The sequence below is a fragment of the Anarhichas minor genome, unplaced genomic scaffold (genome assembly GCF_050575085.1).
Source record: "Anarhichas minor isolate MPS153535 unplaced genomic scaffold, ASM5057508v1 ptg000042l, whole genome shotgun sequence".
Classification (NCBI taxonomy): Eukaryota; Metazoa; Chordata; class Actinopteri; order Perciformes; family Anarhichadidae; genus Anarhichas; species Anarhichas minor.
The window spans coordinates 6347567-6372887 of NW_027466488.1; the positions used below are offsets into that span (position 1 = coordinate 6347567).

The window sequence follows — 25321 nt, forward strand, 5'->3', positions numbered from 1 at the left end:
AACTATTAATGTCTCACTTTATTTACCTTTACATAGAAGTAATTTGCTAATAACTTAGCAAACACAAAAATAATAATAAAAAAATCTTTCATACATCATTTAGGTCATATTATTTATGACATGGATCCATCATTAACACACAAACCTTCAGTGTTTACTTTACAGAGTGAGTGGTGAGGAGTTTTTTATTTTTTATTTTTTATTTTTTTTTACAAAACATGAATTCTTTCTATGTAATTTGAATGGCGGGGTTTGGTAATATCACCAACGCTCTTTCACACAGGAACCACAACACAAGTCTGGACATGAGATGTTCAAGGCATCATATTAAAATAACATTTAACTTTGAAATGAAGATGAAAATGAAAATCTGTTGCGAGTTAAGAACCACTGGCCTTTTCTGGGAAAATAACAAGAAGCAAAACAGAAAACAAAGAACATGAAAACATTCCATCATGAACTCATAACAGAGAGAACAGAGCTCACGTGTTGCTGCCGTACAGTCTACACCCTGTGATAAATACATAGAACCTCTAAATGTTTACAACCAGCAAGTGATTACTGTTGTACACAGACAACATTATAACTACCAATGACCAATGTTGTATTCATTAATCTCGTTTAAGTATCACAAAGATTAATTCAGATTTCTGTAACAGGCCGCATGTGCATCACTGCCTTCAAACTGTGAATGAAGAGTTAACCACAATAGTTATCACAATAGTTAAATTACGGTCAAAAACATGAAATTAAAATAAATCTAGCATAAGCCTTCAGAGAAATGCACTCAGGTTTGCCATCTTGTCATTTTTTAGTCGAATGGGCAAAGAAAAAACTAGTCTTCCTAGTTAAATAATGTATTAATAAACCATTTTTGCAATAATTAGATCTAATTAATGTGACAGAAAGCTCCTCCATCATACTATCTGACCTCTGTTTTAGAAATAGACAATACAAATATAGGAAACACAGTTTTGGAAAGAGACTGACTCAAATGATATGTGATCACTTGTAAATACATAACCTGAGCTGTGTATCAATGTTTCTTAGAGCTTCTCATCTCGTCGTTCCTCACAAGCGGTTCTAAAAACAGTCCGATCTACAGTCCCAGAGATGTACGGAGTGAAGAGGGCTTCTCACATGCAAATATTCACTTCTGAGTCAGACCCTTTAAGCCAGCTATACTATTCAGCTGGCTCTACATCTACTTGGTTTTACAGCTGTTTACATAGAATGTATTGGAGGCCAAGTGCACATCCTGTAAACAACGAGCAGTGAACAGAGCCTGGGAGAGACGGTCATGTGACACACTGACGGACACAGTGGTCAGCAGCTTACAGTCAGGAAGTAGTAAAGTTGCTTTTTAAAAAAAAAGTTTTTACACCATTTATAGATTAGACCAAGACAGTCGACTGGGATTACAAGACAAGATAAAAGACCACGTCTGACTTCGATGACTTGTCTTCTGCGCCCGTCCTCCCCGAGAGCAGCAGAACATCTACCAGAAAAGAGGCTGTTGAGCAGACCTCAAGCCACTCTCCCAAGTAACTGTGCACAATCTATCCTGTTTGACATATAGAGGTCGATGGAGGTTTAGCAGTTTCTGGGCAAAGCAAGTAAAAATAATTGAATCTAAACATATCCCACTGAAATATGTTGAACTGAGACCAAATAATGTTGTTTTTAGATGTGTAGCGCCTTGGCTGTGACTCACAGGATCACTAATATTTTCCATGGCATACGTTCATTTATGTCCTCAGTGTTCAGTCCCAACACAAACAGCGGCTTCCTTTGGCTTCTTTAAACTAAAAAAGAGACTGTAAAAAGGCTCTGCATGTAAGCTTCAAGTTTTAAAAATCAATATTACGTCGATACAAATACACATTTAGCAGTTTTTTACACATGACACTGAAGTGCTTGTTTGTCTGTTTTTGTTAAGAAAATCATGACATGATAACAGACGACAAAGAATGAAAGTCATCCGCACTAAAACTATGGTAGCGACAGTGGTTTAAAAAAATGACATGTAGGCTATGAGCTTCCTGTGTATCTTCATCATTTATCCTTTTCACTCTCATTCAGACCGTTGCAGTGTTGAATTAGATATTTTAAAAATCTCTCTGAACTCTCCATCCATGTTTCAGTTCTTAGGTCTTTGCTGTGGATTCCACCGTGTGTCTCATGTCCAAATGGCTCTTCATGTTGTGGCAGCATTTAAGGAAACCCCTTTTTACATTCCCCTCCTCTAGTGTCCGTCTGTAGTCCTGTAGAAAGCTCTGCTTTCTTTCAGCTTGTTTCCATCTTTACGTCTTCTCCCCCCCCCTCTGCTGCCACACCTCTGGAGCAAAGTCACTTCTTCCCAGGCACTGACCTCCCATCCCGATATCCTCCTCATCCACTCGTCTTTACCCCCGGTCCTCTCAGCGAAGGGCTCGTCTCTGCTCATCTTGTAGAAACGCCTGTTTCTCCATCAGCTTTCTGAACAGTCCTTGCCTGTTGCCTAGCAGCTCAGTGTGCTGGCCACACTCAGCAATACGCTGCTGGTCCAGCACAGCAACGGCGTTCGCATTCTGGATGGTGGACAGGCGGTGAGCGATGATCACGACTGTCCTCCCTGTTGATTGGGTGAGAGAGGCAATAAGAAGTCAAGAGAAACAAAGAGTGGCATCGGTGCACCAGTATTAAAGCTTTATCCTGAAATGAAGACAGAGATGTGTACCTTCCATCAGACGCTCCAAGGCCTCCTGGACCAGGAACTCATTCTCAGCATCCAGCGCACTAATGACAGAAGGTTATTGAGGGTTTTCTTCAACAATATAAAAGCCAAAAGGATAAACACAGTAAAGGTATTGTAAGTAAAGCTGTTTTGTGAGCTGATTTCAACAACAACTCTTTAGTCTCAGTCTTTCTCACCTGGTAGCCTCGTCTAACAGCAGGATCTTAGGATCCTGTGGAGAGAGAACACAAGTAGTGTTATACAAACTACATCAGGTTTCACAGAAATAAGGAAAGCTGAGACTGAAGTGTAGATCCTGGTTAACAGTCTGTAAATTGACAGGAAAAGCCAGTCCTGGTTAACAGATCCCAAATGTCATGTGTGGATAAACTGTAAAATGACCATGTTGTTGCACTCACCTTGAGCAGAGCTCTGGCTATCGCTATCCTCTGCTTCTGACCACCTGAGGAACAAACACACAAGTTAACCGTGTACAGACTATACGTCCAAATAGACCCAAGTCTCTCCTGTAGGCACGGAGCCATGAGAGTTAACGGAGTTGTTCCTTGACAAAGTATGAAAACACGCTAAATACAAAATACTTGTTCGAACATCTTTGGAAACAGCAAGCGGTGTTGTCTCTCAAAAATGCAATCGAGACCGAAAGTAAATGTCTTGAATGTTCTTACTTAAAAGGAATAACATATTTACAACCATATGAGAGTGATTACCAGATGAAAATGTGTCACGGCTCATATAAAACGAATATCACCCTCAGTATCATCAACCCTGCTGACTGCTTTCTTGCTTCCACAGTGAAGTAGATGTTGTGATCGTGTCCCAGCCTGTCCTTTCCTCACCTGACAGCAGCACTCCTTTCTCCCCCACCACAGTGTCAAAGCCCTGAGGAAAATCCTGGACAAAACTAAAGGCGTTGGCCACTCTGGCTGCTTTGTAGATGTCCTCTGTGGTGACAGCGTCTGGGTCCACTGCGCCGTATGCAATATTATCTCTTATAGAGCAAGAAAACAGCACTGGCTCCTGGGAGAGAGGTGGGAAGACAATATTGATTGTCTGCTCAGGACTTTGTGCGTGCTACGAGATCTGTCGTACAGGAACGTAAACAAGGGAAAGATTAACTCATTACCTGGCTGACCGTTCCTATGTGACTCCTGAGCCAATAGGGATTCAGATCTCTGATGTCATGACCATCTATAGTGATGATACCTGCAGAAAGGAGTTCATTCTTAGAGGTAAGACAGCCATCTGACAGAGGCTCGTACTCTTAAGGTTGTGCCCGATTAAGTGTTAGACACAACAAGCTCGCTCTCACCAGCTTCGGGATCGTACAGCCTGAGCAGCAGAGAGACCAGGGTGGACTTTCCAGAGCCACTAGGTCCCACCACAGCCATGATGGTACCAGCTGGGACCAGCAGACTGAGGTTCCGGAAAATAAGAGCGTCGCTACGGGTCGGATAGGCAAAGGAGACATCAGAGAACTCCAACCGGCCCTTCAGCTGGTCTGGAGGAAGCACGAGGCCTTCTGTGGAGGGGGGGGGGACACAAAGATAGACGCATTATTTAACTTAACTGCTTGATTGGTTTCAATAGAGTAAACAAGGGTAAGAAAATAAATAAACAAGCAAATAAAGAAAAAAACAGTACTAGATTATTTACTACATCCTCAATGAAGTAGTGAGGTAGTAGTCTACTATCTGTGTGTGTGTGTGTGTGTGTGCTACTGACCATTTAGAGGAAACTCAGGCTTTCTGTCCAGCAGCTCCCACAGTCTGGCTCCTGCTCCAAAGCCCTTCATCAGCTCAGAGTAGAATGAACTCAGACCTACACGTCAAGCAGAAAAACACAGAGACTTAAGCCATCTGGGACACACACACACACACACACACACACACACACACACACACACACACACACACACACACACACACACACACACACACACACACACACACACACACACACACACACACACACACACACACACACACACACACACACACACACACACACACACACACACACACACAAATACTAGGAAAGAGCACACGCATGTATATTACCTGCAATGCTGATGCCCACCCAGAAGGTGTACATGAGGAACGACGAGAGCTCTCCCACCGTCATGTGCTGGCAGGCCATCAAGAGGCCTCCTTTGTACAGCACTGCCAGGATCATGATGTTCCCACTGAGACCAGTCTGAAACACACAGAAACACACACCCTTGGTTATTCGATTACCACAACATCTGGCTTCACTGCTACTGCCTGACTACACTGAACTGATTACACCGATTACAGCCCATTTGAGAACCTGCTCTTGACATCTGAACGACTTGATACTTTCTCATCCAGTATATGGTGTTGATTCAATTTTCTGGTCGTTTTAAAGGCTGTAGTTTGTAGTTCTGATGAATTGCACTATATTATATTTCAACTTAACGTATGAAAAATACACACAAAAGTTCAAGTGTTAAAGATATGAAAAGAAAAGACTTGTTTAAGAGCTGTAATCCAAGTTGTTTCAACACTGTCTCCGCCTTTTAGAGCGCACAGATGGGGTAATTTATTCTCTGAACACTTTTTTTCGGTGAAACATTCGTCATAGGGATGTCAGGTACTGTGGTGTTGTGACAAAACAGGGCAAAAAAGCAGAAGCCTCTGTGCAATGTTTAGTCTCCTAACTGTGGGTTTGGTTTGCTTCACTGACGACACACACACACACACACACACACACACACACACACACACACACACACACACACACTTACCACTCCAAAGAAGCCAGCTCGTAGTGCAGCCTCCTTCTTGGCCAGGCTGAAGACCACGTCTGTCTTCTGTGTGTACATGTTGACTTCTGACAGCTCTTTACCGAAAGCCCTGACCGTCCGCATGTTGCTAATACGCTCCTCTGCCAACTACACACATGCAAACCATTTGATTACAACTTTATCTATTGTAAATCAGATCACATAACAAATTTACTCTGACACATTTTATTAAGCTATCACAGGCAGTGCAGCATTTGTATCAGATAAACATAGTTTGCTTCACTAACCAATAATATAAACTGCCATCTTCAGTATTGAGCTTCACTAAAATCATATAAAAGCCAAAGACACTGAGTTTATTCACATATTAAATTTGCAATCATGTTTCATCACAGCTTCCTCGTGTTAATAACCACATCCTCAAACAATGTCTTATCAATTCCCGCTGATGATCGTCTGGCATCTTACCGCCAACAACATGATTATGAACCAAATAAATATAAAAAAGTATTACACAACGTTCAAACCGTTTGACTTGTGTAGGGGCCTGAGGGGCAGGGTAGTGGCTGGCATCTACATTCCAGCCTGAAGGCTCCACCCACTCCTTCAGGAGAGCATTGAGATCAGATGTGGGAAGAGACACACCTGATCCTGATCTCCTCATCAGGGAGGGGAACAAAAGGCAAGGAGGGAAACGGAGCAGAGAGGAGAAGAATGTTTTCTCCTCGGGATGAAGAAGATTAAGCCCGGTAAGTCGGCCCGGCTGATATAGTTTAGTTTGTATAGTTAACTGATCGAGCTCTGGACTGAGACACGTTTTCTGTTGTTTTGTGTTTATTGAGGTTTGTTTAATTAAAAACCTGCAGAACTGACTCTGCCTGTGATTCCTGCGCCGCCACTAATTTCTGTCCTCCGTACCTTCCCGTTACACTTGTTTATCTGTGTGTTTCTGTGCGCTGTACCTGTGTGGCTTGAGCGAGTGCGTCCTGTGTGCATTTGGAGATGGAGCGAAGGTATCGGCCATAGACTATAGCCAGACCGGTCAGAGGAGGAACAATCAGCAACACAAAGCTCGCAAGACTGGGAGAGATGTAGAACTATAAGAGCAGAGAGAGAAGGGAAAAAACAGCAGTTAATGGAAATAAAATGGTTGCAAAGAGAGGGGGGAGGGAGACAAAAGAATGTTGAAACCACACGACAGTAATTACAGCAATGACTTCCATTCACTTGTACGTTCATTACACCCGTGAATCATTTCACTTCCTTGTAAAGGACAGATTGGTTGTCTTGAGCATGCATTATGTTTTTCTGAGAAAATACAGCGGGAAGGAAGTTAAAGGTCAACAAATCTCTGCTCTATGAAATAAATTAGACAAAAGGTTGAGAGTGGTGACAGAATGCAGTCAGATGAATGTCATTTAGATTAACAGCTGTGAACACACACAGCTTCGGAAGTCGTTCAACAGAACCTACTCTTCATGAATATCGTAAACCTGTTCCCCAAACAGTTTATAAACAGCAGAGTGCAGCTCACATACCAGCTCACAACAGAATGGAAAGAGCAAACAAAGGATGGCAAGGAAATCCAAACTACTTCCTTGAACTGAATTCCCTCCCACACACACACACGCACATGCCTTACTGGTGCTATTAAAAGTCAGACTGACTGAGTGTTTGCAATAATTGTGACACACCTAAGAGTATTTCATTCATAAATGCATCATGAAGGAAACCTGTTGAATCCTCATTCAAACCGCTCTGAGGGACGGACTCACCATCATGCTGACACCAGCACCTGCCTGGGCGACGGCTCTCAGTCCATCCGACAGGTTGTCGGTGATGGAGTGGCCCACCACGGCCGTGTCAGCAGAGAGGCGGTTGATGAGCTCGCCGGTCCTATTCCTGTCAAAAAATGCCACTTCCTGTGTGAGGATGGAGGAGAAGAGGGAGGCTCGGAGATTACGGACAATCTGTTGGCCTGAAGAGACAAAAGACTTAAGATAGAGAAAAGAGACTGTTGCAATGACACTTTCAGTTCATCATCACAAAATGAATAAATTCCATCTTTTGCAAGTCTTTCAAAAACAAATTGTGTTGTTGGTTACAGCTTGACAAATGTGGATAGTTGCACATATTTAATACTATTTTTGAACACATTACTTTAGGCTTTGTTAACTTGTGATGGGCATCTGTCATTATATTTGTCATTTTGTAAAGGATAAAAAGAGTTGGATGAGAAGAGCGATAGAGCCAGCAGGCAGTTAGCCTAGTGTATCTCAAAGACACGGAGACAGACTTTGTCCAAAGTTCAACAATAGACCCAACCTGCATCTCTACGGCTCATTTACTAATTAACATCCTGTGATTTTGATCTGTACACAAACATAGATGTTGTCTCAGAGGTGCTGCTAGGTGAAGATCCAGGCGAGCGGTTTCCCCTGACTCCAGTTTTTTTATGCTAAGCTAAACAAACCATCTCTTGGCTCAAGCTTCATATCTAACAAGAGTGGTATTGATATTATCATCCAACTCTCTGGAACATGTTCCCCAGTCTTTCTGAATATTTAGTACTAAAATATAAGACTGTGTGTACAGTGTAGTGATCCTTTTTGTGTATATGATGCCTGTGTGGCTTCATCTCACCTGAGGTCTGCATGAGGTAGACTCTGGCAGCGTTGGCTGCCCCCCCACACAGGAACACCCCCATCAGCATGATACATAATGATGTCAGGGAGGCTGTCATTGTCTCTGTGTCTGTTCCTGTGGCGTAAATGGTGTCAATCACTTTACCCAGCAGGAAGGGAGCCGACATGGTGACTCCACTGGAGACAGTCAGGAAGCCCAGAGCAGCTGATGTGGAAACAGGAACAGACAGAAAAACAGAAAACAGAAATTTAAACAAATGATTGTGGAAAGCGAAAACCCAGGGCTACAATTTATGAAAGGAAGTTTTAGCATCATATTTTCAAGAGGTTATGAAAGACAAAGTACTTTAAAATAGCCATGAACAATGCAACCCAGTTAAGACACATATGGGAGAGAGGCTTGTAGTGACTGATAAGGAAAACTAAGAAAACATGGCTGCATGCATCCCAGTGTCAAAAGTACAAAGTCTACATGTCTCTTACATTTTTACTTTTATCTAGTGATTTATAACTTCGTTATACAATAAGAAACTGTTCATAAACATGACCAGCTGGAACACGCAGAAATAATCCAGTTGTTCCTGTTTCCTGATGCTGCAGAAGGTTCTCTCTAATAATGAGGCGAGATGCAAGAAAATGGATCAATTGAAGGAAAAGTATCCGCAGACTAGATTAAAGTTCCAAAATCTTTATTGGACTGACTACAGTACGTGTAACATTTAAACATTTTCCTACAATGGAAAAAACACAATTTAACGTTTTGAGACCTTTTGTGATCATCTTATCAGGGATACATCTAAAGGCAATATACCTTAATGGAAATGTGCTGTGGATGGACAGACCTTATTTTCTCATGGATATGGTGGGACAGGTACATGTAAAGGTGCTCTGTCTGTCTGTCTGTGTATATATATATATATATATATATATATATATATATATATATATATATATATATATATATATATATATATATATATATATATATATATATATATATATCACGTGATGTGATTCACTACCCATCAGCTGGATGTTAAGTTTCGTTTCACGATAGTCACGTGCTCGCCCACTGACCAATCACAGCACACTCTGTACCTCGCGGGAAAGCTACACACGGACACTGGCGGCATGTAATGCTGACGTCATTATAGGCCGGCGCGCAGGCTCTGATACGTCAAAGAATACGCCCAACATGTCAAACTAAAGATCTGATTGGTTGAACACTATGACAATCAACAATATCGTCCCCATTTACTTTAATCTGCACTGGCTGCAGGCATCGGGCCTCTCTTCTTACCTAGAGACACAGAGTTGAAATCTGATTGGATAAAATCTCTATTTAAAACAAGCTGCACCGGAAGCAGAGCAACTGAGGAAGACAGTAGCTGTGCAATGAGAAAATAAGATAATTCGAAAAATATTTTTAGAAATTATAATACATGTAGTGTATTTAAGAAAAATTATTAAATAGATTTTATTTTATTTTTTTAAATATATATAGTTTTGTGATTCTGTTTAGGCCAGCAGAGAAGGCATTGCAGGCCCGCCACTGAGATATATATATATATATATATATATATATACTTTACCTGCCAGTCTCCATCTCTCCGGTTGAGCGAGTTGCCAAATCCTTTTAACATCATCCAGGGGGACCGTGCTCGGTGTTTGGCCGCTCTCCGTGTCCGCCTGGGTCTTCACTGATCCGGCTGGTGTAGGTGTAGGTGTAGAGGCGGCTGACGAGGTGGCAAAGGCAACAGATGTGTATGTGAGTGTCCGTGCTCGGCCCGTCGGCGTGTGTGAACAGAGTATGGAGAGACCTCTGAGTGGACCGCAGGGCGAGACAGACACGAGGGGCCCGGAAGAGGAGAGAAGGAAGCCGGGTGTCGGATGGCCCGATGACTTGACCCTCCGGAGGGTGGCTGAGAGAGTCAGGCGGTGCTCCAGACACAACATCCTCGGCTGTGTTGGCTCGAGTTTGGACACGCGCACACCGTGTGAGCACCTCGACAAGCGAACTAAGAGTCGCATCATCCGAGTTCAATTGTTGATACTAGCTCAACAAAAAAGTCAAAGAAATACAAGTATCGTCCTCGGTGGTCAGTAAGATTCAGTCACGTTAAAGTGTGAACTGAACATTGTAGCCCTTCAACCGGTGGGTCAACACACCGTATCCATGGTGGAGCAGCTGTGCAGCTTCTTGCCGCTACATTGTTGAGTTTAGACCGTTAATATCGGTTTTATCTGCGAGTGACAGCCGCCTTCGCCCAGTTTCTCTTATCACTGAACAGCTAACAACACCCTGTCTGTCACTGTCATCTGTCGCTGGATATTTGGTTGGCAGAAGGGTGAAGTGGAAACATAAGCTCCCCGAAGACCGACTGACACCAAATCCGCTCTGACGATTCCACCGTCTCACTCTCTGGAAAGAGTGAAAAGGGTAAAAACAAGAAAGGTGACCCTGGTTTCGTTCTCATGTAACGTTACACACGATTCCTCTTCTCCACGGGAGGATTCAATGGCTGACGATGTAAGCAAACTTTCCCCAGGCATGACCAAACAACCCCAGATCGTCATTACGAAGCCAGAAGATGTCTTTAGTGGATGAGTTGCGAAAGGTTATAAAACAAAATGTATCATTCACTTTGTCCCCAAAGGAAAAAAAAGTATAATAATGTTTGTATTTAGTGCATACAGACACAAGAACAGAATAAAAACAATTCCCGACAAACTGCATTTTCATTTATTTGACGAAAAGCCGATACATTAGATCGTCTCTCGATTGCTTCTGTCTGACCGGCCAGGGTGAAAGTTGAAAGTTCGTCCACATCTGAAAACAGGAGGCACGTGCGGGTTAAAAAGTCGTAAGTCTAATAAACTAAGTTTACACACGTGTATGTAACTACCCTTAAACAAGGAGCAGTGGCTATCAGGGATGTGTTGCTTGCGTGTAGACAATAAAAAGCTCCAGTATTAGCTTACGTTACTTTAAGTATAGCAAGAACATGCTAACCTATGTAGCCCACGTTAGTTGACGTTAGCTAAGCACGTTTTTCTTTTCACGCTTTTATTAAAGCCGGGTATTCAGGGTAACGTTATAGTATTCTTTACAGTCTTGGGTGGGTGTTTGCACATGCATTTAAATGTAAACACCTCCAATGTCCATTGTTATACGAATATACATTCCCGTACCCTCTTCTCTAGTCTTACCCATGTAGTTTATCGCTGTTAAATAAAGTTAATACTCACCGACACTTTATAATAACAATAACTGTATTAATAATAATTACTTAATTAGGGCAGATAAGATCCATTTTCACCTTTGCCCCGGTGTTGTGTCACCTCTTCTCCATCCCCTCTCTTCAGGCTCGTGCAGCAGTATCACCGGCTGCAGCGATGGCTGCCATGTACTCAGGTATCCATCTGAAGCTGAAGAGTCCTCAGACTCCGTGGGAGGACAAGTTAAAGCTGGCACGTTTTGCCTGGGTCTCCAATCAGTGCTTGCTGCCTAACAAGGAACAGGTAAACGCTGAAGTTGTGTAACAGGATGTTTGTGTTTGCAGACAATAGTCTTGTTGATTATTTCATTAACGTAGTCTGTAGATATTATGTGTCCAACACTTTTTCTACCCAATTAAAGCCTTTTTTATTAATTTGAGCACAGTTATTAGTAATTCTTACTTACATCACAGACTTGTAGTTGCATCAATCTTAGTGCATGTAACTTGATTTTTTTAAGACCAAACTTACTCTTAAGTTTGGTCTTTGGTCTTTTCCACTAGTTGATTGTTGTTTGTTCATTTGAGATCTGTGTCATTTCTGGAATAGGAAAATATATTTTAAATGAATTTCAGAGCAGCATATACATATCTACCACTTGTCATGTCTGTCTTGACCCTCTTCCACTGTAGGTGCTGTTGGACTGGTGCACTCACGCCCTGACAGGCCGGTACAGTCAGAAGGTGGAGTTTTCCCAGAATGTTCTGGAAGGACTGTGGTTCTATCTGGACGATCTGCTTCACAGCCGAAAGCTCCACTCTCTTCTCAAGCAGGGCAAAACCGTCAGCCTGAGGCTCAACATGGCACAGGTGTGCAGGCAATATTTGAATAAAAACACCACCATAAAAGTAGAGTACACAGTACACAGTTTTTTTCTTTTTGTGATTATCTCACATTGGACCAGTACTTTGGCTGTAGTACATTCATACTCTACAAAGAGGGTGCGTTGACGTTGATATTTGAAGGTTTTTCTGACACCTCTTCTCTCTGTATACCTCTAGCTGCTGCTGGAGCGTCTCCAGGAGTGTGCACGTGTTGGCCCTGAGTCTATGGTGTGTGCGTCCACCATACTCAGTGTGTGTCAGGGCCTTCTCTCTTCTCCGGCGCTCTCATCCGTCTTCACCACCAAGTATGAACTCATTGTCGATCTCCTGGCTAAGCTCTGCACTCTGGCCTGCCGTGAGCTACAACAGCCATTGCTCACAGAACCCCCTATGACTGAGTCCGTTACATCTCAAGATGAGGTGATGACCGAGTGTCTTCAACCTCAGCCTGCTAGCGATTTGGACAGTTCCCAAATTGAGCCGATCATTGAAAGTTCTCCAGATCAGCCAGAGTTGGAGGCTAATAAGTCCCCTCCAAAGCCAAAGGAAAACATCCGTTCAGCTCATTTGTTTGAGGTGTTGCTCCAGGTGCTGTCGTGTTATTTGTCAGTTCAGCGACAACAAGCCAATCCTAACAGAGTCTTTACTATGGTAACCAACCAGCTGATCCAACCTTTAATACTACTCAGACACCTGCTGACCTCTGGGGAATTTGCACCCTCTCACACACATCTGCACCTCCGTCAGCAGCTGTCCAGAGACATCCGTGTCAAAATAGACTCCATCCTTCAGTTAGCTCTGTTTCCCTCTGAGCACCTAACCTCGTACAAGGAGGAGCTCCTTCCATCCAAAGAGGATTCTGGGAAACGTGGTCCTGGAGGGGCTAAAGGCCCCTTGAAGCCAGTCAGTGCCATACTTTCCAAACTGAGTGCTCGGGGCTACTGTGAGCCGCTTCTGCACTACGCTGTGAAGTCAAACACATTGCCTTTGCTGTTTAAGTTCTTTCTGGAGAGCTATGCAAAAGGGAGAGGAAGTGAGGAGGCCCACAGGATGCTGTGTTTTTATTTCCTCACCAGGTTGGTCCCGGCCTTGGAAGTATGTCTTGATGGACGGTCACTCTCACCTGCCGACGCAGAGCAGCCGGTCTCTGTGTCCGCTGGGCAGAAGTCTCCCCCACTCTGTTCCCCAGAGAGCTGGAGCCTGGCTCTGCTGGCTGTGGAGTCCCTGCTCAGCCAGGCGCTGTCAGCGGACATTTACAATGTAGCAGCAGACAGGATCAGACACGAAGAGGTCCAACTCAAATTTTACAGAGCTTTGGAACAAATGCTGTTCAACCAGGCCCAGCCAAGGTAAAAAAAGAAAGAAATATATATATACTCCTTGATGTATTTTTCATTGTCTGTTACATTTCTTTTTACATTCTGAATCCTTTTAAGTGTTTTTTTTGTGTAATCTATTTGTTGGTCATACAGTGAATATGTTTCCTGTCTTGTCCTTCAGCATCCCAGCGTGGTACCGCTGTTTAAGGACGCTGTTGAGTCTCAACCATCTGATTCTGGAACCAGACCTGGACCAGCTGTTATCGTCAGCCTGGGTTCATTCTGAATGCATGGACGCACGAGTGCAACGGGCCAGACAGGTCTTGATTTAAATCCTAAATTGCGTTCTGTATTTAGAAATAAATCGACTGAATTAAATACTTAATAAATAATTTAAAATGTGGAGGAAGTTAGTTTTGACTGAGACAAAATGTTTGTTTCCCAACAGATCATGGTGTGCAGTCTCCTCCAGACCTACACTAAGCTCCGTCAGCTGCCTCGCCTCTTCTCTGAGCTCCTCTCTGTGATCTGTCAGCCAGCGCTGGATGACCTACGACCTCTTCTGCTGTCTGAGAGCGTCTCCGCCTCGCTCAGGACTTGTCTTCTGGACACTCCCGCTTCCCAGGGCCTAGAGATCTGCTCATCAGTGCTGGAGAGCATCAGGGGATATATACTACCTGGCCTGGTGAGGGAGGACAGAGAGGAGAAGATGGAGATCGACGGGGGAGGAAATGATAAAGGGGAGAATAAAGAAATAAAGGTGGACCTAGAGAGAGAGGATGCATCTATGAAGCTATTCTCCCTCAGCCACCTGCTTCATGTTGTCTTGTTTAGTCTGAAGACACTGGACAGTGCCTCTCCTCTTCCTATAGTCAGGCAGAGTCAGGGATTGATGGAGGTGATGCAACAGGTAGCCAAGGAGTTACTGCATCTGTTGTTAACAGAAAAGAAGGCTGGAAAAGCAAATGTCAGTTCAGTTAAAGGGACACCAAGGAAAGGCAAAAATACTGTGGACCTCAAAGAGTCGGAGGAGGTCGCACTGTGGGAACAGAAGATTCAGGAGGCCGCTCTCCTCCTCAGGTACACCTGGGTGGAAGTGGACACGCTCTTTAGTATCCACTGCAGCAAATACACATCTCTCCAGACAGCACCAGCGAGTGAGACTGAAGGCGGTGCTCCAGCCCTAACCCATATAATCAGTCTCCTATCTGGGGAGATTGTTCCAGCACGTCTACAGCCGTCTCGCAGACCCATGAGCTGTTTGCTGCTCAAACTCCTCACTTTGCAACAGATGAAGAAAGTCTTGTTGGACACCTCCTTACTCTCTGAACCCAGCACTGCAGCACAGCTGAACACCGCGGCCCAGTTTATTTTGGCTAAATCCGAGTTGGAGGCGAGTGTGGATGGAGAGCAGGTATGGGACGGGCAGATAGCGAGTGTGAACGCCGGCTCCTACCATGTAGCACACTGGTATCTTGTCACGTCCAATTTGCCTTTGATTGCTCCCCACCTGAGCGGAGAGGATGTGGGCTGCGTGGCAGACATGCTTGTCAATTCACTGCTCAGCAGACAGACGGGCCGAGGGAAGGAACCGCAGCCCGGCTGTCTCACTTTCTCTCTCGTATCTTCACAACTTCTCCAAAGCCCCGTTCTTGCTGAGTTGCCTTCAGTGTTCTCTGCCACAATGTGTTCCCTCACACAAAGGATCATCAGCGTTCTCAAGGCAGCTCATGTAACCAAGGTTTGTCCTACGCTGCTGAAATTTCCGGAGAAAGGAGTGTCCGCACACAGAGAGGCTATAGTTGAGGATATATTGGCATCCTCAAAGACTGGAGAGGTGTTCGTATTGCTGACTGACACACAGAGCAAAGACCTGGTGGACATACTCCAAGTCTTAACAAACCTTAACCCAGATGGGATGAACTCTGAGGATTTCTCCTCTATTTTCCTCCTCCTCTTCTTCATGCTCACCTCCACCTCTAGTCAGCTAGACCAGGTGGACGCTCCTGGATCTGGAGATGATGTCCTCTTCCTGCTGAAGCTGCTCAGGGTTATGACTTGTCTCCTGGAGGGTAGAAACTTCCAAAGTGTTTTGAAGCTCATCTACGGTGGTACTCTGCTGCAGGCTTCCGTGTCCTCTCTCCTCTGGCATAGCAACAATGGACGATTTCAAGCCACAGGGAGCTCTCAATGGTTGGATTTGATCAAAGCAGTGCAGAGCTTCATCAGGTCTTTGGTCCAATTGATTATAGTCAGAAATAGCAGTGTTCGACTCAACCTAGACCAGTTTGCCTCCTACCTTACCAGTATGGAAATGTCAAACGTGCAAATTGTGGCGTCCAGTTCAGATAAACCAGATCCAGGAGCGTCTATTTTGTCTGTTCATCTCCTGCTGGCATCGCTGACCTCTTTCTCACAGGCAATGGCCTCTCACCTGGGGAGAAGTAAACCAATGGACCAAACTTTGACTCGGATGCTCACAAGAACAACTGCTTCACTGGGACCGGCTGTTGAGTCCGTCCTAAAGCCCCAAACCGTCAGTCAGTCAGTCATCCAACCGGCCAGCATCCTCGGTCAAGCCTTTGTGGTGGAAGTCGTCACTGTCATGTTGCACTGTGAACTTTCCACACATTCAGTGGACGATGAGAACGAGAACAACACCCGGCTCACCCTGAGTCACATGACCCTCTATCAGGGCTTCTGCCGCCAGATCTTCAAAGAAATAAGTTGTGCCCACAGGCCGTTGGACTTCCTGGTTTCCTCGCTCCATTTCCTGTCCGCTTTCTACAAAGCAGTGGAGAGGACGGGAGGAGAGAGGGAGGAGGAGCAAGGAAAGGAGAAGAAGGAAGGAAAGGATTTGGATGAGCTGTACATGCAGATACTGCAGAATGTGCACAGACTGCTGGCAGGTACATGGACACACATGTCATTCACCTGTGCTATCAGTCAGGGTTTTTCTTCCATTAATTACCTCTGTATGTTGCACATATTGACATAAGTTTACAACTGATTTTATCTGGTTTATTCCATGTCAGCTGTTTCGGATAATAAGTGTTCATGTTCAAATAGTCTATTTAGTTATTTTCAAAAGGAGATTTAATATTTCACAAAAAACGAAAGAAAATCAAACAAAAGTCTTGTTGTTGATCTTATTGGACAGAGATTTGAGTCATCCTGAATGTGACACATTTTCACTTTTGCTTTCAGCTTCTTGGCTTTCTGAGAGTGATGTTTGTGAGCTGGAGCCAGCTGTGCAGGAGCTGCTACGCCACCTGGTGGAGAAAAGTACTACAGGACGATTCAACCTGCTGCTGCTGCTGATCAGAGAGGGACTGGTCACTGGCAAGCTGAGGGCAGGGAACTACAGGGTGAGGCTCAATTCTGATGACTTGTTGTCTGATGTTTAAATACCGGTTCATTGATTTAAATTTAATTTCATTCAGGGATGTTATTACAATGTTTCACATGAGCAGCTCTCTTATTTGATGGGTGGGAAGTTCTGCCTTGTTTTTTTTCACAATTAATCACATTTGCTGTGACATTGAATACCTCCCTCTTCTTCTGCTGTTCTCCAGGAGGTGCTATCTGCAGCAATCATCACGAAGCTGCTGTCTTGTTGTCAGTTACCTGAGCCCTGCACTAAAGCTCTGTGGCTCATTGCACCACAGATTATATCTGCTATGGTGGTGAGAAACACACACACACGCACACACACATGAAATGATTTGCTTCAGTGGGCATATACACACATACAAGACAAGCACACATACATGCACTTGAACAAAGGTTTGGGAAATTTGTTGTTGGCATCAGGGATTGTTTGACTGTATACAAACCTCATAACATACATGCTGAATGTTCAACATTGTTTGAAAATGTCCAAACTTAAGGAAGGAAATTATATTTCATGATCGCAGTTTCTCTGCCAACCCGACAGGAGGAGCTGCCCGCCAACCTAAAATACTTCAAACAGTGTTGTGTTGGTACATGTGTGTGAGATGTTGCGCTGACTAAATGCCCCCAAATACAGACCATAACACGTCGTAACATATCAAGTTTTAAATCACTGAAATGAGGATGTACTGCGGTAATGTTTGTAAAACACACTTTTTTGAGGCTGTGCATGTTTTAGTCAGTTTTAGAGAAAAGGGATTGAATTGACTGAATAGTGCACTTGTTGGGTAGAAGTTTACATTTTAATAATCTTGTGATTATTTCTTCCACGTGAAGACAAAAGGTAAATCATAAAGCAGACATTCTCCGTATGACTTGCACAGCACTGTTGAGACAAGCAGGGGACAGTAACGCGCTGAGTGTTTTACAGTATGTCCTCACAACAGCAATCATTGTAGTGACAGTGTGCTGGAAGTACATATTACAGCCGTCGTGAGTGACTCAGCAGTCACTCTCAGTTTGCTGCTTTCGTTAGAGTGCCTGTTCATTGTCATTTCCACTGAGGCTCTTTTTAGTCAATGTGTTTTCCATCAGGCCTGCTGCTGGGTGGAGCAGACAGACAACACACACACACACACACACACACACACACACAGACAGTAATATGCTAACCATGCTGTTCTGTCTGTATTGCCCACACTCACTATGTCCATATGTTTGTCATCTGTCTGATGTAATATTTCTATATTACTTCCGCACTCTTCTCTTCAGACGGTGTGAGAGAAGACCCATTTAAACGTCTTAGATAATTTACATTTAAGTATTTGTTGTTAAATATTGATATTCGAACAGTAGAATATACATATATATATAAGTGCAATACCCAAACCAGTAAAGTCCCCTCTACCTGCTGTAGTGTTTGATTGAATGAATTAATACTACTGGATATACCTTGGCGTCTGGACAGGAACCATTCATAATCTGTAGCAGGAACAAGAATCCAAACTAAAGCCGTTGTCGTTCACTTGCAGCCTCCATCTGCCGGTTAAGAGGAGTGAGGAGTCAGCAGTTAATGGCTGTATAAAACAGTCAATAAAACAGGTTTTTCAAAAATTGTGAATCAGTGTAACCACGTTAGGCCCTTGAGCATACAGCCCAGAAAAATATTAGGCTAATGCTTCCAGTAGTATGCAAGATTAGCCATGGACAGACAGACAGACAGACACGTTTTCATATTGAATTTGATATTAATTACTTTTAGAAAGCTTTACATCCCTGACATGTTGTGTCTGCATTTGCAGCTACTTTCTCTCCTAGTTGTGTCTGAACATGTCTCCCTCTTCTAACTCTTTCTGTGTGCATATATCTCTCTCTCTGTGTTACAGTTCCTTGTAAAATCGTCCGCTCAGGACGTCTCGTTGACCCTTACCTTTACTGTTCCTACGGTGACGTCAATGACATCACTGCTGCGCCAGGGGGAGGGGCTCATCACCAACCCTCACCACGTCATATTGGTCCTTGGAGCGCTGCAGTTGGTGCCCCTCCACCACTTGACCCCAACCGTCTACCAATCGGCGTTCCTGGCGGTTCATGAGGCGCTGTTCGCCATCATCCAGTGTCATCCTCAGGTATGAAGAGGGGGTGAATGGAGGGAGGGAGGGAATGGGTGAGGAAGCAAAGTGAGAGGAAGTGACATAAGATGAATGAATATAATATGCACCGTGTAGCCGTGAGTGTGTTCGAGAGCATTACAGAGGACAGAGAGACCGTTTAGAAGAACGATGGCACATATCTACACTTGGCTCAAACTACTGCGGTGTAATCCAGCAGTCCTGTAACACACCTTCATGAAGGTTTTAATGTTCACTGTTTGTTGAAACTGCTTTAGAGAGGTGTTGGTTCAACTGTATGGTCAGTTTGTGATGCTGTGTCGAACTGAGAGATGTTTCTACTTTTATGTCCCACCCATTTCCATTTATATCGTTGAGGGTTGGCTGAAAAACACCTTTCTGTGTGATGTAGTCCATCAGTCAAAGATAATGCCTTAAAAGATGGTGCTCTGTGTAGTAAAGATGTGAATAAAACATCTATTGAGTTGAAAGGATCATTGTTGACAGTGGAAATGTATCCTGTACACACACACACACACACACACACACACACACTTATGAAACCAAACGTAACTCTTCATTACAGCTCAAAGCTGCTGAATTGAATACCTGCTTTGAAGAAAATGTGGTTTTAAACTGAGCTCACAGGATGCCTCAGAGGAATGTCTCTTTTAAATAAAGGATACTGCAAATCACTAGAGTCATGCTGCAGCTGCACGAAAACCTTATGAAGTCCAAATTCTCAGCTTTTACTGGAAGTGCTCGCATAGCACCCAAAAAAACCCTTTTTCTTTATAGAGAGAGACTTCACTAGAAATGTAAAAGATTTAAATCCACATTCCAGCCCACACACAAACCTTTGCTCGGTTTACGAGTTGCATTTATGTTATGATGGACGTTAATGTGATCATTTTTTCGTTACTTGCTTTTTAAAAATGTTGACTGTTCTTTTGGTTCACAAACAATGACATAATGCGACTGAAGCGGAGCAGCTGCATTGAATCAAACGGGGCAAGAATCAGCTAACTGATATCAGATGTTTGTGAGGACAAAAGACTGCGGTAAAGGAGAGCAGACAGGGAGGGGGGGAGATAAAAGTTAGGAGGAGGGGACATTTATAGAGGAAGAGAGGGGAATAAAAGCAAATGATAGAGAGTTGAGGGGGAAAAGCAGTAGCCGGAGAGCAAAAGACGAGATGTGATTTGAATGCGATGCACAAGGGAAGTTTCTGGAGAAAGTAGAAAAGAGGGGAGTAAGCTGGAGAAAGGAGTGATAGGACAGAGGGGAGGGAGGAGAGGAGAAGAGAAGAGAGGTAGGGGAGCTGGCATGCAATGGTGGTTGGCATGAATCTGGTTTAAGTCAATGGAAACTATTACCGAGCTCCAATTAGAGCTGTGACATCATCTCCCCTCGTTTATATTCTCTCTCTCCATCCCTCCGCTGTAGGCCTTGAATAGAGAACAAAGAGAGAGAGAGGTGTGGACAGAAATGCAAACGTAGCTCTTGTGGGAATCCGACTTTTACCTCAGTCATTTATTGGACTGTAGGTTTATGGCTGCTCGGTTATGACTCGAGCAGTGAAAACGATGCAGTTTGCTGACGTTGCAAAGTGTTTTTGAAGGCTGTGCCATTATGTTAAGTGGAAATGTTCTGCTCGTCTTCTGCACAATTTTCTACACGTTTCCCTGTAATCTAACCGACATATTAGTTGTTTTTAAATAATCAAATCTCCTCTACAACACAAAGTGAAGTCATGAGGGTGTAAAATACTACAGAGCGACGATATGAGAAGTTGGTCTGGCAGAGTGGGATTCATGTGAATGTGAAGTCATACTGTAAAGTCAGTCGGATGTATCCATCCCTCCATATAGTTGAGGTTTTTCCAAACATAAACTTGCTCCAGTGGTTATCTCTAACAACTCTTTAGCACAAGAGTGGTTTATTCTACACAATTCTACTACAAATGTTTTACTGTATAAATGTGTTGCATGTATACCTCTCTGGTGTCCAGGTGATGTTGAACGCAGCTCCGTCATTCTTAAATGTCTTCTATCGTCTGGTGGCGTCCATCATGCAGGAGGGTCGGCAGAGAGGAGACAGTGACACAGGTAACCCGTACAGACTCATTATAGACTCGTTATATTACCATGAATGAATGTGGAGAAAACAATGTTGGTTTGGAGAGAAACACTCTCTCAAAACGTACTAACATATACTGTTTGATCTGGGTCTGGCTTGTGGTTTGATGCCCCTCTGTAACAAATTGAATTTATACAAATGAATTGGAAAGTCAGTTTGTTGCTTTATTAAGTCTTTCTACCTTTTTTCCTGTAACTGTAACTGGTATGCAACTGTTGGCAGTTTCTGATACTCAGTCAACAGCAGCAGGCTTCCAGAAATAGACAAATGTTGAAACGGTCGCAGTCTTTTCAGTCTAAACCCACTGTAAACTGCAGACATCTGTTGCATAAATCTCTACTTAGTCAACACAAAAATGATAATAACAAGCCAATCAGTCTTCTCTTTTAGCAACGAGACCAAGAAACAAAGTCCAGGCTATAATCCCTCATGTACACCTGGGGGTGATATCTAAATTGACAAACTTTTTTTTAACATCAATCTGTTTTCTTTGACGTCCAGACGGGGACGTTTATCTCCAGTGCTCCAGGTTGATAGAGAGGATGTACTCTCACATTGCTGCTACAGCCGAGAGCTTCACCACACTGTCGGCCTTCATGGTGGCTCAGTATGTCACAGAGCTGCAGAAGGTACACACACACACGCACGCACACACACACACACACACACACAGTCACTGTATCATACAGAGTCAACACGGTTCCTCATCCAAACCCTTCTGTCATCCCCGCTGACTTTCCACAGCTGTGGGTGACACACGCACGCACGCACGCACGCACGCACGCACGCACATGCATGTATGAATGAGGCAGCAGGATCTCAGCTGATCCTTTGATCCAGCACAGTTTGTCTGGATGTGCGTGTTGAGCTGGCGAGATTCAGCCGAGCGGAGTGACGAGAGACGCTGACGCTCAGAGGCAGAGATGGGAGGTTTATTTCCATTGGCCAGATTGTGAATGTTCACAAATCTGAATGAACGGGTCCAGGATTACTGTAACTCCGTGTGCTTTAGGCTGGATGTTCCCACAGAGCAGTGAGTCACGTCTGGTCGGTGAACGTGGCTCCTGTCTGCTACCAGACTGTATTTAACATGACGCCAACCTGACTCGGCAGTTTCCACATTGAGAGGAAGACATGAAAGTGCTCATCCAGACAGACAGACAGGCGGGAAGATGGACAGAGAGACAGACAGAAACTGTGAGGAAGAGGTGTTCGGGATCCTTTTGAGCTCTGTATGAGTCATCTAATTATCCTAAAATTGGATTTCTATTGTGCTTCAAAGATATAGACCTCTTTGTAAGTCAGAGGTAATTTAGCCGTCTCTGTGTCGGCGCTGTTTCTCATGGCTCTTAGCCTGAACTGTCTGTGCAGCAGCCAGGTGTTATTAGACTGCAGTTAGAAAAACAGTTTTTATGCTGGTGGAGTTTGTGAATTTAGGGATTTGTTTAAAGTTGGACTTGCTATTCTATTTAAAAACCCTATCGAAAGAGTACTCTACTGATTTAGCATTGGGCACAATTTAAAGAGAGAGCGTTCAGAATTGATGCACCATAATCAGAGATATTGTCATTTTTATTCCACCAATTCTTCTTCTTGTACACATAATGTAGCTCCGAGCTGCTGGCCTCAATCAGAGAGGAGTGGGCTACAGAGGACATAAAACTCACTTAAAGTTAGTCAAACAAGTGTTAAAGTGTTTGGATTAAAGTTTGGATGTGAGAGGAGACAGTGACTCATCAGCTTCCAGGTGCCTCTTAGTCCTACTAGGACCTCAGACCCGAAATATAACCGGCTATCAGCGTGCTGCTGCTGCTGGACTCTGGTTCTCTTCAGGCATCACAGAATCCAGATCCGGGTACGATACCGACACCAGAGATCTAGACAGTTGGCGTGTTTCTAACCGTAACTCTGGCAGACCGCTGCGCCACATGACATGTGATAGGTTAGCTTTGTTTGCAGAAAACCCATCGCAGGTTGTTTTCTTCTTAATTTGAAGCCTGTAATCGGGTGAGCGTGGTCTTATCTAATGATTTAACAGGTACAGTCAGAGTGTAAGTCATCTTTCATAATGATTCATGTCAAAGATCTGAGGACCGTGGTTCAGCCCACTGTACAAGCCTTCAGGTGTGTACCACCTGTGGGTATGAAGTAACAGGGAGGAATAACCAGACACTGTTGAATGTTCTCCTGGCTTGTTATGCAGGGTTCACTGAGCACGAAGATATTTTGTGTGTGTGTGTGTGTGCACACGGTTGTTGTTGTTGGAGGAGAAAGACAGCAAGACGGGCCCTGTGTTGGTTGTTGTTGCTTCTGTCACACAGGTAGAATTGAAGTGTTTGAACATTTTCTGAACCTCAACATGTTTTAAAAATGAAACCGTTCAGTTTAGTTCAGAGCAACAGTCGAGAACAAGAAGAGTGAATGTGACTATAAACTCAATACCACATCTAGAGTACAGAAGGATGAAAATGAGCACCTCGACAATAAAGTTATGATATTTTATTGATCCTCTTTAGGGTGTTTTTTAAAATCCAAGTTCATGGACCAGTTCTTTATAACCAGCCGTCGTCTCCATTTGCCTCGTTAAATATTTGATGTTCCTGCTCCAAACAGGAGTAATTAATTGATCATCAGTCTCGTCCCTTCGGAGTCCTGCTCTTAACATTTGAATGAACGTTTTGCCAGGATAGATGATGTTGTCTGCGCTTTGATGCCACTCAAATTGAGACCCACGCTTATGAAGCTGGATGCGAGACTTAAATTAATATTCAACTATTGTGGCACATAATTTGTGGCTTGATGGGTTTGCCTCAGGCTGTCCCTCTGGCTGTATGTAGACGTACAGTAATCATGTTCCCAGTGATCAACTAAGAAAGAGAAAAGACGTGTGATCTTAAAGTGCATGAGGAAAATGTGGACGAGATGAGTCGCTGTGTGAGTGAAATAGGACGGGTCATTGCTGCCTGGTGTAACCAAACCTATTGATGGCGAAACAAAGGTTTTATTCAGGAAGTAGATATGAACATTGTTTGACCTCATCCTTTAAACTCTTGTCTTTTCTTCATTTGTCTCCTCGGCTCTCTTCTTCCCTTCGGCCTCTTCAGGTTACTCTGCGACCAGACGTTAAGCTGCATCTGACTGAGGGCATCTACCGGATACTGGACCTCTGTGTGGAGCAGGATATCAAGTTTCTGACGGCCGGACTGCAGATGGGAGTCAGAGAGGTGTTCAATGAGCTGTACAGCAGCTACACCCACTACCACAAAGCACAGAGGCAGGGAGAGGACAAGTACACCGTTTGAACAAGCACGCTCGGCATTTATTTTAGATTTCAATTTGATTCTATTAGGATAAACTTTCTTGCTATGGAAAGACTTTGTTTATATTCAATTTCTGCTTTTGAATGGGATGAAATCCTGGTATGGGATGAATATTGTGAAATCAGACATGGCAGCTTGTGGATACCTTATGATGTCCACAGAGTTTAAACACAGTTGTCCTTGTTGTTAAAATTGGGAAATTGTACAGTTGCTTTGAATTCTGCACATAAACACAATACAATAATCAATAAACAGCGGCATCTCAAAGTATAATGTTGTTTGTACCCTCACTTATTTGACGTTTTGAATACATAAAGCTGAAAATAGCTAAAATTGAGGCAGCCAAAATTGCTCCAAAATGGCCCTTGGTTTGTTTTAACCAGACCCACATGCATCACTGCCTGATAATCAGTCACTGGTTAATTCATATTTGTTGTCTGCAAACACACAGTAATCTTCAGGTGGATCTCTTTGGTTACACCTTGTACCTTCAACATGCAGCACATGGCTGACTGGAGGAACAGCAGCTAACTAGAGGACCTCAGAATGACCTCTCACTGCATCCATGATACATGTGTGAAACGTTTTAGAATTTAAAGATGGTTTCATTTCATTGAATTGTTAAAGAAAATATGGATATCTGTGAATTATGCTTTGTTTATTGCTGTCTGTCTTTTTTATCCAAACATAAACATTTAACAGATCATTTGAAATTCAATGCCGTCTCAAGCGTGTTTATTTGCAGAGAGGAACTGTGAGGGCAGATTAAAGAGGACGAAGCAGGATT

General features: G+C 43.6%; 2 protein-coding genes across 3 annotated transcripts; one reads left to right on the forward strand and one right to left on the reverse strand.

Moving 5' to 3' along the window:
- On the reverse strand, window positions 1-10680 carry abcb10 (ATP-binding cassette, sub-family B (MDR/TAP), member 10). Its single transcript, XM_076110292.1, has 14 exons — window positions 9742-10680; window positions 8148-8354; window positions 7280-7482; window positions 6467-6601; window positions 5505-5651; window positions 4798-4933; window positions 4463-4558; window positions 4050-4259; window positions 3864-3943; window positions 3577-3757; window positions 3136-3179; window positions 2914-2948; window positions 2720-2778; window positions 1-2614 (listed from the first exon to the last, which is right to left on the reverse strand). Exons 1-14 carry the CDS (start codon window positions 10181-10183, stop codon window positions 2421-2423), a joined length of 2169 nt encoding a protein of 722 aa, XP_075966407.1. The 5' UTR covers window positions 10184-10680; the 3' UTR covers window positions 1-2420.
- Window positions 9509-25252, forward strand: urb2 (URB2 ribosome biogenesis homolog). 2 transcript variants are annotated; one of them, XM_076110291.1, is made up of 13 exons: window positions 9511-11013; window positions 11516-11671; window positions 12061-12237; window positions 12430-12557; window positions 13329-13601; window positions 13753-13891; window positions 14020-16480; window positions 16779-16939; window positions 17147-17257; window positions 18851-19093; window positions 21087-21183; window positions 21716-21843; window positions 24319-25252. In XM_076110291.1, the coding sequence occupies exons 2-13, from the start codon at window positions 11546-11548 to the stop codon at window positions 24514-24516; spliced, it is 4242 nt and encodes a 1413-aa protein (XP_075966406.1). In that variant the 5' UTR covers window positions 9511-11013; window positions 11516-11545; the 3' UTR covers window positions 24517-25252. The 2 variants fall into 2 exon arrangements, with proteins under 2 accessions (XP_075966405.1, XP_075966406.1); XM_076110290.1 differs by having other exon boundaries at window positions 9509-11013; window positions 12430-13601.
- The last annotated feature ends 69 nt before the right edge of the window (window positions 25253-25321 follow it).